Here is a 16,426-nt window from a genome sequence, read left to right as displayed (position 1 = left end):
CATCATTTGATCTCATTTGCCCTTCCCACACATCCTCCGGTCAAGCCCCCACTTCCTAAGAACATCTGGGTCCGCGCTTGGGGGCGAGTAGACCCTGAAAATGTATCCACCCTACTCACCACCTCCTACCCCTCCCTACAAGGTCTATCCACCCTTTCCCAGGTCACGGCCATTGAACAGTGGCTCTCCTCAGGCTGCGACTCTATTGCCCCTTTGAAACGGGTCACCTCAAATCGGGAGAAGGATGCCAACCTGTGGTTTAATGAAGATCTTAAGGCCACCAAACTAGCGGTACGTCGAGCGGAGCGGGCCTGGAGGAGAAACTACTGCCCCTCACTGCGATTGGAGTTCATTAACATCCTGACTCAATATAAAAAGGCTATCTTGGCGGCTAAAACAACCTATTTTTCTTCAAAAATCCTTGCAGCTGAGAACCAATCGAGGGAAATCTCGATTGTGCACAACCTGGCATTCTCCGACAGAACCACTCTGAAGCCCACCCCTTCCCAGGAACTCTGTCACTCCCTAAACAAGTTCTTCATTCAGAAAATAGCCACCATTAAAGCCAATATCCCTCTCCCCTCTCCTACCTTTGTGGATCCTCAGTGTCCTCCCCCCAAGGGACAACTCACTACTCTCCCTTCCTTGACCAAGGAATCCCTGACTTCCATAATTCCCCTTGTCAAATCCGGCTCCCCGTTAGATCCCTGCCCTGCCCACATTCTCCGTCACATCTTTACTACTTGTCCAGACCCCCCCCCCTTCACCTCCTCAATAGTTCTCTCTCCCAGGGCGTGGTACCCAATCCACTCAAAACAGCAGTCATTGTTCCCATCCTGAAGAAGCCGGGCACAGACCCCTTAGTCCCCGCCAATTTTCGCCCCATCTCTCCTGCCTTTCTTGGCGAAAGTGCTCGAGCGCCATGCCACCTGCACTCTGAGCTCTTTTGTGGAGAAGTACGGGGTTCTTGCCCCCCGCCAGGCCGGATTCCGCCCCGCACACTCTACGGAATCCGTAGTCCTCTCGGTCCTCGACAACCTCAGGGAGGGAATGGACACTAACCAGACCCAGGCCTTGGTTCTCCTCGATCTCTCAGCCGCTTTTGACACGGTTGATCATACCATCTTGCTTTCCCGTGTCAGGGCGGCGGGGATCGGGGGCACCGCGCTGGTATGGTTATCCTCCTTCCTGAGGGACCGCACCCAGGCAGTTCGCCTGGGTGATTTTTCTGTGGACTTTCGGAAAGTTCAGTGCGGGTCCCCCAAGGCTCCTCCCTTTCACCTCTTTTGTTTAATCTTTACATCGCCCCTCTTATTTTCTCACTGCAGCAAATGGAGGTCACCGTATTTAACTATGCGGATGACCTCCAACTTGTCTTTAATCTGTCTTCTTCCCCTGCCTCTGTTCTTAACTTCCAATCTATCATGATTCATATCCGGGACTGGATGAACCACAACCATCTGAAACTCAACCCAGACAAGACTGAGCTATTGTTGACGGGTGGTTCATCCAGCCCCTGGTCTTCCTTGTTTTGGCCCCCTTCCCTAGGCTCTACACCTGTCCCCTCTACCTCAGTAAAAACATTAGGCATTAATCTCAATTCTCAACTCACCCTTCACTCCCAGGTTAGTTCTGTGGTTTCTTCTTCTTTTCTTTCACTGCGCACTATACGCAAGGTGTCCCGATTTTTTCTTTTGACGCTCTGAAATTGATCACCCTGGCAATGGTCATCTCCCGCCTGGATTACGGCAACGCCTTATATGCAAGTATACCTGCATATAGCTTAAGGCGTTTGCAGCAGATCCAAAACCAGGCGGCGCGCCTGGTGTTTAAACTACCAAAGTCTCACCACATCACTCCCCTCCTCAAGTCCCTACATTGGCTCCCTGTCCGCGCGCGTGTCCAGTTTAAGCTTGCTTCCATCACCTTCCAAGCACTGCACCGGCTTTTATCTCATCTGAGATCATCCCCTACGTTCCCTTCAGGGAACTGCGTTCATCCACTCAATCCCTTCTCACAGTCCCGCGGTTCCGGAGGAAGAAATGGGGAGGATCGAAATTTGCGACCCTTGCTCCACTCTTCTGGAACTCCCTGCCTCTTGAGCTTAGAGCCTTAACTCTTTATCCGCAATTCCGGAAACAGCTCAAAGCTCATTTGTTTACTAAATCTTTTAATTAGTTCATTAACAGTTTTGTTTCCTTTTAACTCAGCTTCGGCTTCCCTCGCCCAGATATCGGTTAGTTGCAGCGCCATGAAACCGCTGGTGAACGTGCGCTTTATAAATAATGTTAAATTCAAATTCAATTCCCAGCAGAACACCCCGGAAGGTCCTCCAATGACCAGCCAAGTTCTACCGCCACCCCGCGCCGGAGAGCAGTGAGGAAAGGATGGGATGCAGTGGAGGCGAGGAGACCTCAGAGACGACCACCTCACCTCAGTCTAGCCCTCACTCCGAAGACCCAGTCTCTGATGGCAGGAGTCTGCGTGTCCACCCCCAGAGTAACAGCCCGAGGCCGAATACCCGTCCGAGCAAGCGACTAAGGGACTTTGTTTGCGGATGACGTCCAGCCACCGCAGCTCGAGGTCCACACAAGTACCGAGACTGTATATTTTGTCAAGTGAACGGTTTGTACATATGTTTGTTTCAAGGCCAGAGTTGGATAGGGATGTGATAGCGGTCTAGCGGCCACATGAGAGTCACACCACATCCGCAGGCCAGGCGTGGCCTGCGGGGCTAAAATAAAAGGAGGGCGGCCGCTCGTGGTCGTCACTTCCGACCAGTGACTATTGCGTGGTCTGGTTCACTGCGCGCAGCGCTCCTGCCCCCGCGCACGCCATAGCCCCTGCTCGGGTCCCCCGAACGCCCCCACGACAGATGGGACGTCAGTTTTACGAGTTTGCCCACTCCACGTGGTCAGTTTCTGGCATTTCTCTCTTTCCATGGAGCTGCTTTGTTCTACTCCTGACAGTGTCACTCACGTTGTCACACATAAAACATTGAACCGTGACACCAAGGTCTAACGAAAACACTGAAATGCCACGCAGAGGCATCCTCAGACATGGCAGCCAGGCCACGAGCCGGCTTGAAACTTAACTCGTGCTCTCTGGTCCTTGGCAAACATGGGCCCGGGCACAGAGTGCGTCTGCGCTGGGGCGGCACCGCAGGCGCCCCCGGTCACTCGCACCGCGGGGCAAGGCTCTGTGATCTCAAGAGCTGGTGTCAAGCGCCCAGGAGGGCTCTCTCGGCGCCCGCTGCTCCTGGGGTGGATTGGTATAATATCAGTTTGTTGTTCGGTTCTTTATGTGGTGTTGTGAAGCGCTCTGAAGCCAGCGAGCGGATCTATAAAATCAACAAAATCCAACTAATAAACAAACTACGCACGCACGCACGCACGTCTACCGCCGAGGGGGCGGTGCCCTAAGTGACACGCCCCCTGCCTCCTGACCACGCCCCGCATGCCTTTCGTGTATTACTACCTTACCTCTTGGCCACGCCCCCCCGCCGTCGGGTCCAATACCATCCCGCCTTTTGACCACGCCCCTCTGCCGTCCAGTGCAAATCGTCCCTGGCTCAGGCCAAGGGTGGGCCCTAGTAGGTAGTCCTTTGTCGATGACTATTTCGCCTGGTAGGAATGCATTGAGTCTTCTGTCAGTTCAGGGCTTGGAGCCGTTGTCCGTCCTCACTGTCTATGCGCATCCTACATTGTAGTCCCTTTTCTGTGTCGCTGCCGCCTCCAGGCGTGTGCTGGACATGGGGAAGCACCGGGGGCAGGAGGCCCGGGACACCGCGGTGAGAGCGGCTGGAGGCTCGGGGGGTGCGGGCTCCGGGGCGCAGGCAGAGCCTCTGGCCTGCGGTGCTAGCAGAGAGCCGGGGGCCTGGGGAGGCAGTGCTGCCGGGTGTGGCATGTCTGTGTGTCTGATGTATTCACAGCTTTTCCCCCGGTATCGGGCAAGTCATAAGCGTTCAGCTTCCACACTTAAAACTAGCAGCTCATTTACATACCTGATTTTTTTTGACACATACTCGTGTTAGAATCCTAACTACAATTCCCAGAATGCACCTAGTTGTTGCCTATTATACCAGATGTGGCTGGCAATAAACCAACGTGACAGGCATTGCAGCCCTCCTGTGTGATACTATAACACGGCAATGATGTCGATCCCACAATAACCTGCATGTGCAGTGGTGTGGAGGTCTAGGGCAGGAATCTCCAACCTTTTCTGTAATAAGAAATTATGTTCAATGAAAATCATCGCGAGCTTCGAATATTATTAGCAATGTAGGTAGTAGTAACCACATAGGGCAAAATTACGTTAATGGCCGCCATATGCAAGATCACTAGTAGTGATCACCTCTGCCTGATGAATGACTGCCAGCGGTAATGTAAACAAGCACTGGCACTGCAAATATGTCTCGCCTGTAGGACCGTGTAAGTGTTTAGCCATGCAGCACATTATCCTAGGTGCTACAACATCTCCTGTTACTTTGCTGTCACTGGTGAATGGCCGCACACACCCAAGGTCAGGGTTTTGTGCTATTCAGTGAACACCAGAAATGCAATTCCTGCCCAGTGAAGAGATGCCACGACTGGCTAGATGGGACAGCAAATACCTGCTGGAAATGTGGAGGGATGAGCAGAGTGAAGAGATGTAGAGGCTTAGAGTGATTTGACAATGATAAGATGCAGGAGCAGTGGCATGGGCGTCCGCAGGGGGGGCAAGGAGGGGCGCTTGCCCCCCCCCCCCTGGAGCACCCTCCTTGCCCCCCCCCCCTGCAGACGCCCATGCTTTTACGGACGCCTTTTGTCTATAATTCTAGGACCTGCAGGGAGCAGAGCTGTGCCCTGCCCGAGGCCTCAACTCTCTGATGGGGCGCCTCGCACTCCTCCTCGCAGCCCCTCCCGCCCATTGTCATTCTGTCTGTGGCTGATTATCCCGTACAGAATGACAATGGTCAGTTTGAGTTGAGAAAGCACCTTGTTAACAACCTGATCTTTGTCTAAGTGTGTGGGCCAATCCAGCTGATCGTGACGAGCCTTTGAAGAGCTCGCACTCCTGCAGGCATGCACAATACTGGTGTGTGAGCGCCGAAACTCGGGGCATGAAGGAGATCAACTAGGTTCACTTTCAAGGTACTGTAAAGGAGGAGCAGCGCGATCTCCACTGCTGTCCTGCAACCTCGTAAGGCTGCATTTCAATACCGCAGTCGAGCCCCAGAGTCCCTGAGAAACATTGCAATCTCATCTCCAAGGTACCGGGAGTGGTGTGTGCCCAGAGGGTGATTGTGATAAGTTCATTACAGCTGAAGCCTTGATTTTATGAGATGCAACACAAGCTGTCTTCACTGTATTTTGCAGCGCCTCATGTTCTGTGCCATGTTCACCTGGATTGGGATTGGAAAGGTAGGGGATGTGAAAGAACAGTAATGTGCACATGTGTGTGCTGTCCTCGGGGTTCCCACCCTTCACACCACCAATTATGAAAGATAGATCAGTAAAAGGATGGATTGATGAGTGAAAGGGTGGATGATGGGCAAGTGAATGGGTGGATGGATGAGAGAAAGGATGGATGGATTAATGAATTAAAAAGTGAAAGTGTGAATGAATGGATGTATGGATGACTGAATAGATGGATGGGTGGAAGAGTGGATGGATGAGTGAAAGGGTAGCTTGGGTGAAAAGGTAAATAGTTGGATGGATGAGTGAATGGAATTCATGAGTGGAAGAGTGGGTGGATGAGTGAGAGGATGGATTGGGTGGAAGGATGATGGATGAGTGAAAGGATGGATTAGGTGAAAGGGTGGATGGTTGATGGATGGATAAGTGAAAGGGTGGCTGGATGGGTGAAAGGGTAAGTGGTTGGATGAAGTAGTGGATGGAGGAGTGAATGGATGGATTGGGTGAAAGGGTGGATGGATGATGGATGGATTGGGTGAAAGGGTGGATAGAGGGATGGATAAGTGAAATGATGGATGGAAGAATAGACGTTGGATAGGTTTGCAAATGGTTGAAAAGGTTTGGATATGGATGGGAACACAGATGGAAGGACAGAATGAATGGTGAAAGACTGAATGGTGGATGGGAAAAAAAATAACATAAAGTACATTTGAAATGGTGGATGTCAGGGGTTTGATGGAAGGATGAATAGCTAGATCCCTGAACAAGAGAGCTCTTCTGGGGAGGGTTGTGATGACTTACTTAGCTTTCTCAGTGCCATAAGAGCTTTAGTACAAAGTGGGAGGTATTTCACTTTTCTGGCTACTCCCTTGCCTTTGTATTACTATTCTGTATTTGCTGTGTGCTTATGTGTGGGATCCATTCATCATGAACACGGCATTTCGAGTGACACCCAACTGCTACTTGAATGCTACACTAGTAATTGAAATGTTTGCTTTGTTTTAGGTGTAAGGTTTTAGGGAGAGCCTCAGAGTACCATAAGCTGTTCTTGAGATGTATATTGTGTTTGTAACAATAGGCAAGGTGTCAAAAATAAACTATGTAATAGTGTATCAACAGTGCGTTCTTTATAAAAGCTGCAGGGAAAAGCACCTTTGTGACTTCCGTCAGCTCGTGCAACTCTCTGCAAAGCCCCCATAAGCAAAGTCAGATTCCATATTTTAAGTTCCATTTGCTTAAACACCCATAATGTTTTCCCTGTAGAGGGTTCATCACAGCAATCCTCCCTTTGGTTCACCTCTGCGTGCCACGTTACATCTCACAATGGCACTCAGATATGAGATGCTAGTAACAAAGTCTATCCGAGCAGACCTTCCTGAGCACTTTTCTCACCATACATGCCTGCTCAAGACCATGAGTTGTAAACAAAATATCAGACTGGCTAACCCAGGCGGGTAACCATATAAATAGATTATTATCATATGAAATACCTCAAAAAGAGCTGCACAGTTGCTCAAAGCGGTGCGCATACCATAAAAACGTGAAGTGCACGATTGTCTCAACCTGATGTAAACTTATTTTGACTTGTACTTAAGTGGTTGTCTATTTATTTACTTTTATACTGTTGCGCAACTTCCTCTGATGTGTCTGTAAAACGTACCTTTTGTTCCGAAGATTTGCCCTGAATTTTGACCTTCTGTCCTGAATTTTTGTCCTGAATTTTCGTCCTGAATTTTGACCCTTTGTCCTGAATTTTTACACTTACCATCCTGAATTTGCGACCATGTCAGTTGGTCACCCTACATTAACTTGTAGGTTCACTTCGGGGCGCAGCGTTCACACATGACGTCACCAAAATTACAGAGTTCACCCGAACGTGTCTGCAAAGCATTCACCAACGCATCCATGGTACTTACAATGTGAAATGCTCGGATGCGCAGATCTGGACAGGACTTAAGCCCAAAAATATAACTGAAGCACGCACCTCCACTAGCAGGGAAAAGATACGCAACAAGCCGCGCAGGAACCATGAGCCTCCTTCCCCGCCACAAACGTCCTGCTCAGCCCCCATTCCAGAACAGGGATTTCTCAAGGCCCTTTTGATGCCGATCTTCAACTCACATTGAAGTGACCCCTCAGCCAGGGCTTTAAATGGGCCGGGTCCCCCGGGTCGCAGAGGACTTTGCAATGGGTCCTAATTATTAATCCCGGATGTTGTGTTTCTGTATTTTTTCCGTGTAGCATATTACGCTTGTAAAGCGCCTACTTTGATCTGAGCCACCACCAGGTGCTAAGAACGAGCCATGGTTGAATGCTAAGCATCCGAGAATGTGATTTTTATGACCCCTTCTGAGAGGCCCAGAACCAGCCCGAGCCAGCACGCCTATGAACGGTTTCAGCGACCCTCCCTGCCCCCACCCTTTGTTTTCTTTTAGCCTGGTGCCACCGAGGTGATAGCCTTGCCTGAATGCAGGGATTTCACCTAAGCACATGATGTGTTGTGAATATGAGCATGGGGTGGGAGTTGGAAGATGTGCACAGCAGGGGGAAAGGGATGGCCAGTGCAGGTGACGCTTTACTTTTGTATAGGAATTTCTGATGGCGTCATAGCCCAGGGTTTGCTGTCTGTGCACTTGTATAGATGTGTATACTGTACAGGTGCACAGACATCAAACCCTGGGCTATGACACCAGCAGGAATTACTTTTCAAAGGAAAAGCGTCACCTGCACTGTCATCCCTTTCCCCCTGCTGTCTGTGCATGTGTATTAAATACACATCCACGGCGCTGCTCACCAGAAGTATAGGAGGCCCTGGCAAGGAGAAACCAGGAGACACTTGACCCACATCTATCTACACAGTGAGACCTTCAGGAGGGATGCCAGGAACACAGTGCTCCTGATCAGCCTGACTCCACTGATTTGTATCAGAAGAGCAGGCAGCAGTTTTTAAGTAACTTTAATGCATTCTACAGCATCAGCATCGCCTAGTGGGTGCATATCTAGGTTACTCTAAGTGAACAGTGTTCTAGACTTACATGCGTGGAAACGTCAAGGACAGTCCCTTCCGAATATGCAAATGTAGTGTAAGCTCTTATTGTTCAGCTTTTGGGGTGCCAGGGGGTAACTTTAGGGTTCAGGTTGGGTGTGAGTTTTAGGGTGCCAAGGAGTAATTTTAGGGTTCAGGGTGGATTGGGGTGCCAGGGGGTAATTTTAGGGTTCCGGGTGGGTATGGGTGTTGGGGTACCAGGGGGGTATTTTTAGGGTGCAGTGTGGGTATGGGTTTTGAAGTGCCAGGGGGATAATTTTAGGGTTCAGGGTGGGTATGGGTGTTGGGGTACCAGGGGGGTATTTTTAGGGTGCAGTGCGGGTATGGGTTTTAAGTGGCCAGGGGGATAATTTTAGGGTTCATGGAAGATATGGTTTTGGGGTGGCAGGGGTAATTTTAGGGTTCAGGGTGGTTACGGGTTTTGGGTGCCAGGGGGATAATTTTAGGGCTCATGGTGGGTATGGGTTTTGGGGTACCGGGGGGGTAATTTTAGGGTTCAGGGTGGGTATGGGTTTTGGGGTGCAAGGGGGGACATTTTCGGGTTCAGGGCAGGTATGGGTTTTTGGGTGCCAGGGGGACAATTTTAGGGGTCAGGGCGGGTATGGGTTATGGGAAGCCATGGGGCTAATTTTAGGGATCAGGGAATTTATGAGTTTTAAGGGGCCAGGGGGGTAATTTTAGGGTTTATGTGTGCTGTAATTGTTGTCCAGTTTCAAATGCAGAATTCACCACTTTCTTTTCTCAGCTTGGCCTGATTCTCTGCCATTTTAGCCCCGCCCCTTTTGATTAACATTAGCCACGCCCCTTCATTTGCCAGGTTAGCCCCCCCCCTGGAAAAATTTCTGCGGAGGCCCATGAGCAGTGGGTAAATGAGGGGTATTTCAAGTGCTGCTGGGACTGCAGAGGGACAGGCCAGCGAAGGGACGCAGAGACTGTGGAGGCATGGGGCAGTGAAGAGTTGCACAGGATGTTACAAGATATAACAATTAAGACATATATGGGCAGTGAAGAGATGGGGCACTGAAAAGTTAACAAGACGGTAAAGAGTGAGTCCGTGAAGAGATACAGTGTGTCTGCAGAGAGAAATTAGTGACGTGATGCTGGGTTTGTAGAGCAGTGTTAAAGTGATCGATGATGCGCTGCATATTCTCGATTCAGGGGAATCATGCCTTCTGATTCTTCTTGACCTCTCTGCAGCTTTTGACACTGTTAATCATTCCACCCTCCTTAACATTCTTCAACAGAGAATGGGCGTGGAAGGCACAGTACTCAAATGGTTTGCCTCTTTCCTCACAGACAGATCCCAAATGATCAAGATTGCTAATAGTCTCTCGTCTCCACTGGTGGTTGGTCAAGGCATCACTCAAGGTTCTATCCTTGCTCCCACTCTGTTCAATCTCTATCTGGAACCATTAGAGAACCTTGTAAGCAAATCTGAAATCCTCTACCATCTCTACGCGGATGACACCCAAATCTACTTTAAGGTGGCTTCCCCTCATGATCTCTCACTGCTCAGCTCTACTCTCAACACTATTCACAACTGGATGCTAGTTCACCAACTCATTCTCAATCCCTCCAAAACGGAATTCCTCCTCATATCTAGCTCTCTCTCTCCGCCTCCTGTTCAAGCCTGGATGGATCAATCAAATCTACTCAACAGTAAACCCATCATTGTGGGCTCCGCTAAATCCTTAGGTGTCATACTTGACAAAAGACTCAACCTAATCTCACACATCAACTCCATGGCCAAGAGCGCACGTTATCAACTGCGACTCTTATGGGGGATTCGTCGGTTCGTCCCGGAGAATGACCTAAAAACCTTGGTCCAATCGCTAGTTCTCTCTAGAATTGACTATTGTAATTCTCTTCTGACTGGCCTTCCCAAATCTCGCCTCTCCCACCTCAAGTCCGTTCTCCATTCAGCAGCTCGCTTCGTTTCAGGGTCCAAACGAAGTGACCACATCACTCCTATCCTGTCTTCTCTCCGATGGCTACCCATCGAGGCTAGAGCTACCTACAAAACAGCGTGCATCACCCACAAAGCTTTGCACTCTTCCTCCCCTCGCTATCTGGCGAATAAACTCAAACTGTCTGGAGGCTCAAGACCTTCTCGGAATGCGGAAAAGTTCCTTCTTGAACCCCCCTCCTTCAAAAGAGAAAAACTGATGGCACAATCGTTCTCTGGTAATGCGGTGAGAACCTGGAACTCGCTTCCTCCTTCGCTCCGTGCCATCATCTCCATCCAGATCTTCAAAGCGGACCTCAAATCCCTTTTATTCCAAAGACACTTTCAGAATTAATTCCCTCCTTCTCAGACCCTGCCAGGAAGTTCTTTAGTCTTTGTAAATTTGTCACATATGTTTATATTTTTGCTGTACATCCTGTGCTTGCTGTGTTTGAAATTGTTTTCCTTTTGCCTGCGTTGTTTTGATTCTATGGCCTGCTATTGTTCGCCAGGAAGTTCTTTAGTCATTGTGAAATTTGTCATATTTATTTTTACTTTTGCTTGTACAGTCTGTTCATGCTATTTTTGTTTGTTCTATTCCTGCAACAATTCTCTCATGTAACGTAACTGGTTCTATTGTACAGTGCTCTGACACCTTCGGGTAAAGCCCACGCTTTATAAAAATGCATTAAATAAAATAAAATAAGAAAATAACAGCATTACTGTCCTTTAAAGTTGCTCTGGAGTTTTGTGTACTGAAGATGTGATGCTTTGTAATGTTTTCATTTTTGATTTCAGACAGTGAAGTTCTCCCTAACATGTCACTTCTCCCCAATCAAAAATTGCAGAATCACAAACAGTCATGCCCTGTCTTGAATACCCAACCACTAAATGAACTCGCCTAGATATGTTGAGGTGTCCCAGATCACAGTGCGCACCACACAAGGGTCAATATACTCTTAGGGAATGCAAGATGGAACAAAACAAGAAATGTGGGTAGGAACTGCATGGATGACAAATTGGCCAAAATAGAAAAACAATGTATGAGAAAGCTCCTGGGCTTGCCTCCTAGCACTCCCCTCATCTCTCTGCGCCTGGATTTAGGAGTCAAACCAATTGCAGAGAGATAGGTTTAAGACCACTGACCTTCTGGCGCAGACTGTGGCTAACTCCTGAATTAGCATCCTACTGAAATGACCTTAAGGGGGTCTTGGTTTTACCGGGGGTGGGAAAATTGCCTTGGTTCAAGCACATCAAAGAAACTTGTGCCAGAATAGGGATGCCCAACCTGTGAACCAATCTGGAGGTAGTGTCCCTAACAATATCACAACTACAACTTGTCAGAGCCTATAGGGCACACAAATTAGTCGATCTGCAGGTGAACACCAAACTCAGCATCTAAAGGCTGAATTTCTTAACATAAAAACCGAGTACCTCTTTGAGTCTTTTTTGGATGACATACAGCCTCCTATGGCAAGGAAGCTGTATGTCCAGTTTAGAACAGGGACCCTCTCGGTCAATGCTTTTGTGAATAAATGAACCCTCTGTAGGTTGTCCTGCCTGCAACAGCCCTGACGAGACCGACATTCACGTTCTTTTTTTCTGCCCAGGCTATAAATCTGCCAGTCGGCGTTGGCATATACCACTATGCAGAAACTTGGGATGCACACAGTGTCTGGAGGCGTATAGAATGTTAAGATCTGATACGCACCCCCCTATAGTCTTTGCCGTGTCTCGTTTTCTTAATTCCATGTGGCAGAGGCGAAGGGCCTCTTTTAAATACATTTCAGCATTTGTAAAAAAACTTTTCTGCACTTTTGCCCCTTTTAGCCTCTAAATTTTAATAGTTTTTATCTGGTTTTAATCATTCTTTTTTTTTTTTAATTGGTATAAAGACTTTGGACATATTAAAATGTCATTTGGGATGTACTGCAATATTTAAACAATGAACTGTCAAAATGTGTTTATCAATGCTGTATATGAATTTCTTCTTTTTATGGCCTTTTATGACCGAAATAAAGTTTGTTGAAATGGAAATGGTTACATTAATGCCTTTTATTGTTGCTGTTAAGAAATTCCCAATTTGTTTTTGATTGTAGTGTTAAGTGTTTGAATAGAGAGGCTGATATGCAGGGCCAGTGCTAGGCATGAGCAGTGTGGACAGCTGCCCAGGGCCTTGCACTCAGCCCACCAGCATTGGACCCCGCACTGGTGGTGTGTCCTTTTGTTTCCCTGGCGAGCCATTTTAAAGAAATGTGTCGCCTTGCAATTAGGGTTCATGGGAGGGGGCCCCCTCCGGTGCCTCTCAAGGATGGTGCCTGGAGGCCTAGGGTAGGGAGACGTTTCCTATTATAGCAATTGCAAGGAGACCCATTCAAAGACACTGCAGGAGGCCCATTGTCCTGCAGTTTAGCACACCCACAGTTTAAACTTTTAGCCCACAAGCAATTCTCACACCTATGGTCTGAAGGTGTGAGAATTACTTGTGGGCTAAAAGTTAAAACTGTATCAGCGCTAAAATGCTGGAAAATGGGCGCCCACAGTGTCTCTGAATGGTCTCCTTGCAAGGGGACACTTATCAAAATTAGAGGTGCCTCGCCATTCCCTTTTGGCCCAGGGCCCGCAAATCCTAGAACCGGCCCTGCTGATAAGAAACTGTTTTAAAATGACTGCCAGCTTTGAGACCCGGTGGGACCCAAGCAACTGAATGCACTGCTCTCATGGAATCTGGCTGCGAGAACAGTTAATAAAGCGCTCTCTTTCTTCTCCCGGCTCACCACTGGCTGATATCCTGCGCATGCTCTGTGCAAGCTGCTGCCTTGTCTTCCACTTCGGGAAGGTCACTAGCCTTCACACGACTCCTCTCATAAAGACCTGTGCCAGATGTAGGGAAATCAGACGTCAATAATCCGTTGCTCTGGCAATGGCCCCTGTAGCATGCAGAGGAAGTGTCCACAAAAACCTCCCCTCACGGACACCCATGTCTGGTGCAGGTGGTTCAGCAGTCATCACACAACTGCTCGGAGAGTGACCGTTGTCTGGTGTATTGAGAGAGCCATCTCAGGAACCCTGTTCTGATTAACCCTGGGCAGACAACGACACTACGCACGCGTAGTTTGCGCTACTTCGCGAATTGCACATAGCATAGTGCGAACACGTGTAGCGTAGCAGTAATTTTTTGCTTGCTCTCGGTCCGCTACGTTAAGTTGGCGACCACGAGCGAGCGAAATGACACCCCGACGAGACTTTTTCCTCGTTCGCGATCAGCAATATCAAGTTGGCGATCGCGAGCGTGGAAAATAAACCTGGCAAGATTCTCAACGCGGGGAGGTTAGGTTTCTCATTGCGAGTGGTTGCGTATACGCTCGCGACTGCGCGCAATGAGAAACTACCAGTCTGCGTTGAGAAAGCTGCTGCTCGAGTAAAAATCTACTCGCGCAGCAGAAAACGATTGCTCGCACTGTGCAAGATGCCGTTTTCAATGATTGCACAGTGCGGACAAGCATCCGGCACTGTGCAATCATCGTGAACAGCGCACTACGTAGTACCCGTAGCGCTACGCGTAGCTCACTTTGCGTAGCTACGCGTAGCACTACTTCGCAAACTACACCCAGGGTTAGTTCTGATCCCTTTGAAAATCATCTGCTCTGACATTGGATGGCCTATTTCTGTTTCATGGAGATCAGCTCTTGCTCAACACCTTTGAACTCACTTTCTCTTGTGTCTGCTTCTTCTTTAGGTCCAGGGAACCAACGACAGCAGCATCGTCAGTAAGTGCTCCATGGCAGCCCTGGGGTATTTTCCTGATGACTTTCTGAGCTGTTTTGTGACAAAGAAAACCAGAAGAGCTCCTCTGATAAACAGGTCTGTAAAGTGTGGTCCTGCCACTGACCTTCCGGAGTACCGGAGCACTCGCTAACCATCTGTCTGCGGTGCAAGGATGCCATGTCTATTTATGTTCAAACACCTGATCTCAGTGCGTCCGTCTTGTCGGACGGTTGGGTCTTCTAATTAGCATTTTGGGGTTGTCCTCTCCTGCTTTGGCGCCTCGATTGTGCTCACCAGCCCAATGTATAATCACATATTACCTAATCGTGTTATCTTCGGCTCCAGAGCAGCACCGCATGTTCCTCATGCGCAGCCTGGCCTCTTGCGTAAGTCTCAAATCTGTGTCTTTGCGGCACACCCTTGTGATCTATGACTTATCCATATAGATAGTTTCAAATGAATATTGATGATCTTAAGAGAGATGCATGTAGGTAGGCCTGTATAGCGTGACCCTAGCTGAGGTTTTCGTTTTTCTCCCTACTTGTAGATCTTCACTCCATATATACAACTATTAATAGGATGTCTTTGAAAGGGGTGCGATGAAAGATTTAATATCATCATTTTATGAAGCAATTTTATAACACAATGAAAATTATATCGTCATGGTTTTATTTTACTGTAATACTTTTCCTTCCTTTGTACTTTTATGGTCAATTTTGATGTATCGAATAATGTTTATGATGACTTATCGCTTCATCGATCTGTTTCATCAATCCAGGGGCTACTACATCCGTGCAAGAGCTGTGGACCAGTGTGTGAGAAACTTCTTGCTGCAAACTCAGGAATCCTGCAAGAGGCAGGTGAGAAAATGAAACTCCACTTCCTGTGGCAGCACAAACCAGGCAGTTGGCCCTTGCTGCTCCTTCTCCTTGTAGGAGAAACAGAAACAGTGTCTGGCTGCAGGGCATACAGGTAGCAGATTTCTGGAAAAGTGGATGATTTGTAGCAACATCATCTTTTTGCAATTCTGTCTGAACGTTTCTACATATGTTGTGCTTATCCCACATCTCAAAAGCCTTTCAGGTGAGACTCGAGCCTGCACAGACATGCTGATGCGTTTTGTATTATGTATTTTCGGGATGCGCATTAGCAGACTAAGATGTGCCTCCAGTTGTGGTCTGAGGTGTATTTCCTTGTGTACTGATCAGGCACACAAAGTTTAATAGTGATTTCACCTTTGGCTTCTTAAGGCATGTGCTTTCAGGAAGAATTATTAATTGTTGATTGTGAATCTTGAGTAGCATCTGCTGAATTTATACAGTTTTCATTATATTTTCTACAGATTTGGGATATTTTTTGTGTCTTTATATGTTAAACAAAATAGCTAAATGATAGAGCCGCAGATTAGATGTTTTATAACTTGGTTTATTGTTGGCACATAATTTAGGCAATGCTGATGCATAATTTTGTCCTGTTGCCGCAGAGCCCTAGTGGCGGTAAGGAAGGTGACCAAGGCCCCCTCCATGATTTCTCGAATATTATTGGCTAGAGTCCTTGGCCCCTGTGTGATTTTTGGCATGTGGATGGGTCGAGCTCACCAACATCCCAACTCCACCACTGACCCACTGAGGTTCCTGTTCCCAATGGATCCTCCTGAACTGCTTTTATTTATTTGTGCACTTGCCTTGGGGATGGATGATCGCTCTATAACATCTCCATGGGTTTCTCATCCCACCGCTTCCTTCATTTTGCATCCTTTTTTCCCTACAGATTCTGTCTTTGGGTGCTGGCTTTGATTCTTTATATTTCCGCCTGAAATCAGATGGTGCTCTCGAGAATGCTGTGGTATGTGAAGTGGACTTTCCTGAGGTGGTTCGCCGAAAAGCTGCCCTGATAAGCCGCACGAAAGAGCTTGCGGAGCTTGTGGGAGTTTCGGAGAGCACCCGGTACCCTTCTTCTGGTAAGGTCAGTGATAAGCAAAGGATGACTTGGTCTTGTCTGCCTGTTGGTCAAGCATTGTAGAGAGTGAAGAGATGTAGTGTGTCCAGCCAAAAGATGTGTTGCGTGCCTTAAACTGTACGTTTAATGTCCTTTGACTGTAGTGTGCATTACATTAAGCTTTATCTGCCCGCACTCTCGGCTTCCTTATTCTTTTTTTTTTGTTTTGTTGTTCAAAGGGTGCTAACTTATGCATTTTCTTTCCCTAAGCTTTTATGTCAATGGTGTCATGACCTTTTCCCAGTATACAGGTCTAGTTCTTATACTAGTTGT

At 48.0% G+C, this 16,426-nt stretch overlaps 1 protein-coding gene across 1 annotated transcript in view; it reads left to right on the top strand.

Moving 5' to 3' along the window:
- The first annotated feature begins 3,698 nt into the window (after positions 1-3,698).
- LCMT2 (leucine carboxyl methyltransferase 2) overlaps positions 3,699-16,426 on the top strand; it is a 75,424-nt gene continuing 62,696 nt past the window's right edge. Inside the window, exons 1-4 of the mRNA XM_086933673.1 lie at positions 3,699-3,790; positions 14,127-14,251; positions 14,934-15,015; positions 15,926-16,115. Of these exons, the coding sequence (XP_086789799.1) occupies positions 3,752-3,790; positions 14,127-14,251; positions 14,934-15,015; positions 15,926-16,115 (436 nt within the window). The 5' untranslated portion in view covers positions 3,699-3,751. The remainder of the gene's footprint in view (positions 3,791-14,126; positions 14,252-14,933; positions 15,016-15,925; positions 16,116-16,426) is intronic.

This window comes from Lissotriton vulgaris, chromosome 8 (assembly GCF_964263255.1).
Source record: "Lissotriton vulgaris chromosome 8, aLisVul1.2, whole genome shotgun sequence".
Lineage (NCBI taxonomy): Eukaryota > Metazoa > Chordata > Amphibia > Caudata > Salamandridae > Lissotriton > Lissotriton vulgaris.
The sequence above is the reverse complement of the archived record's forward strand: the minus strand, read 5'-3'. Positions and strand labels throughout refer to the sequence as shown.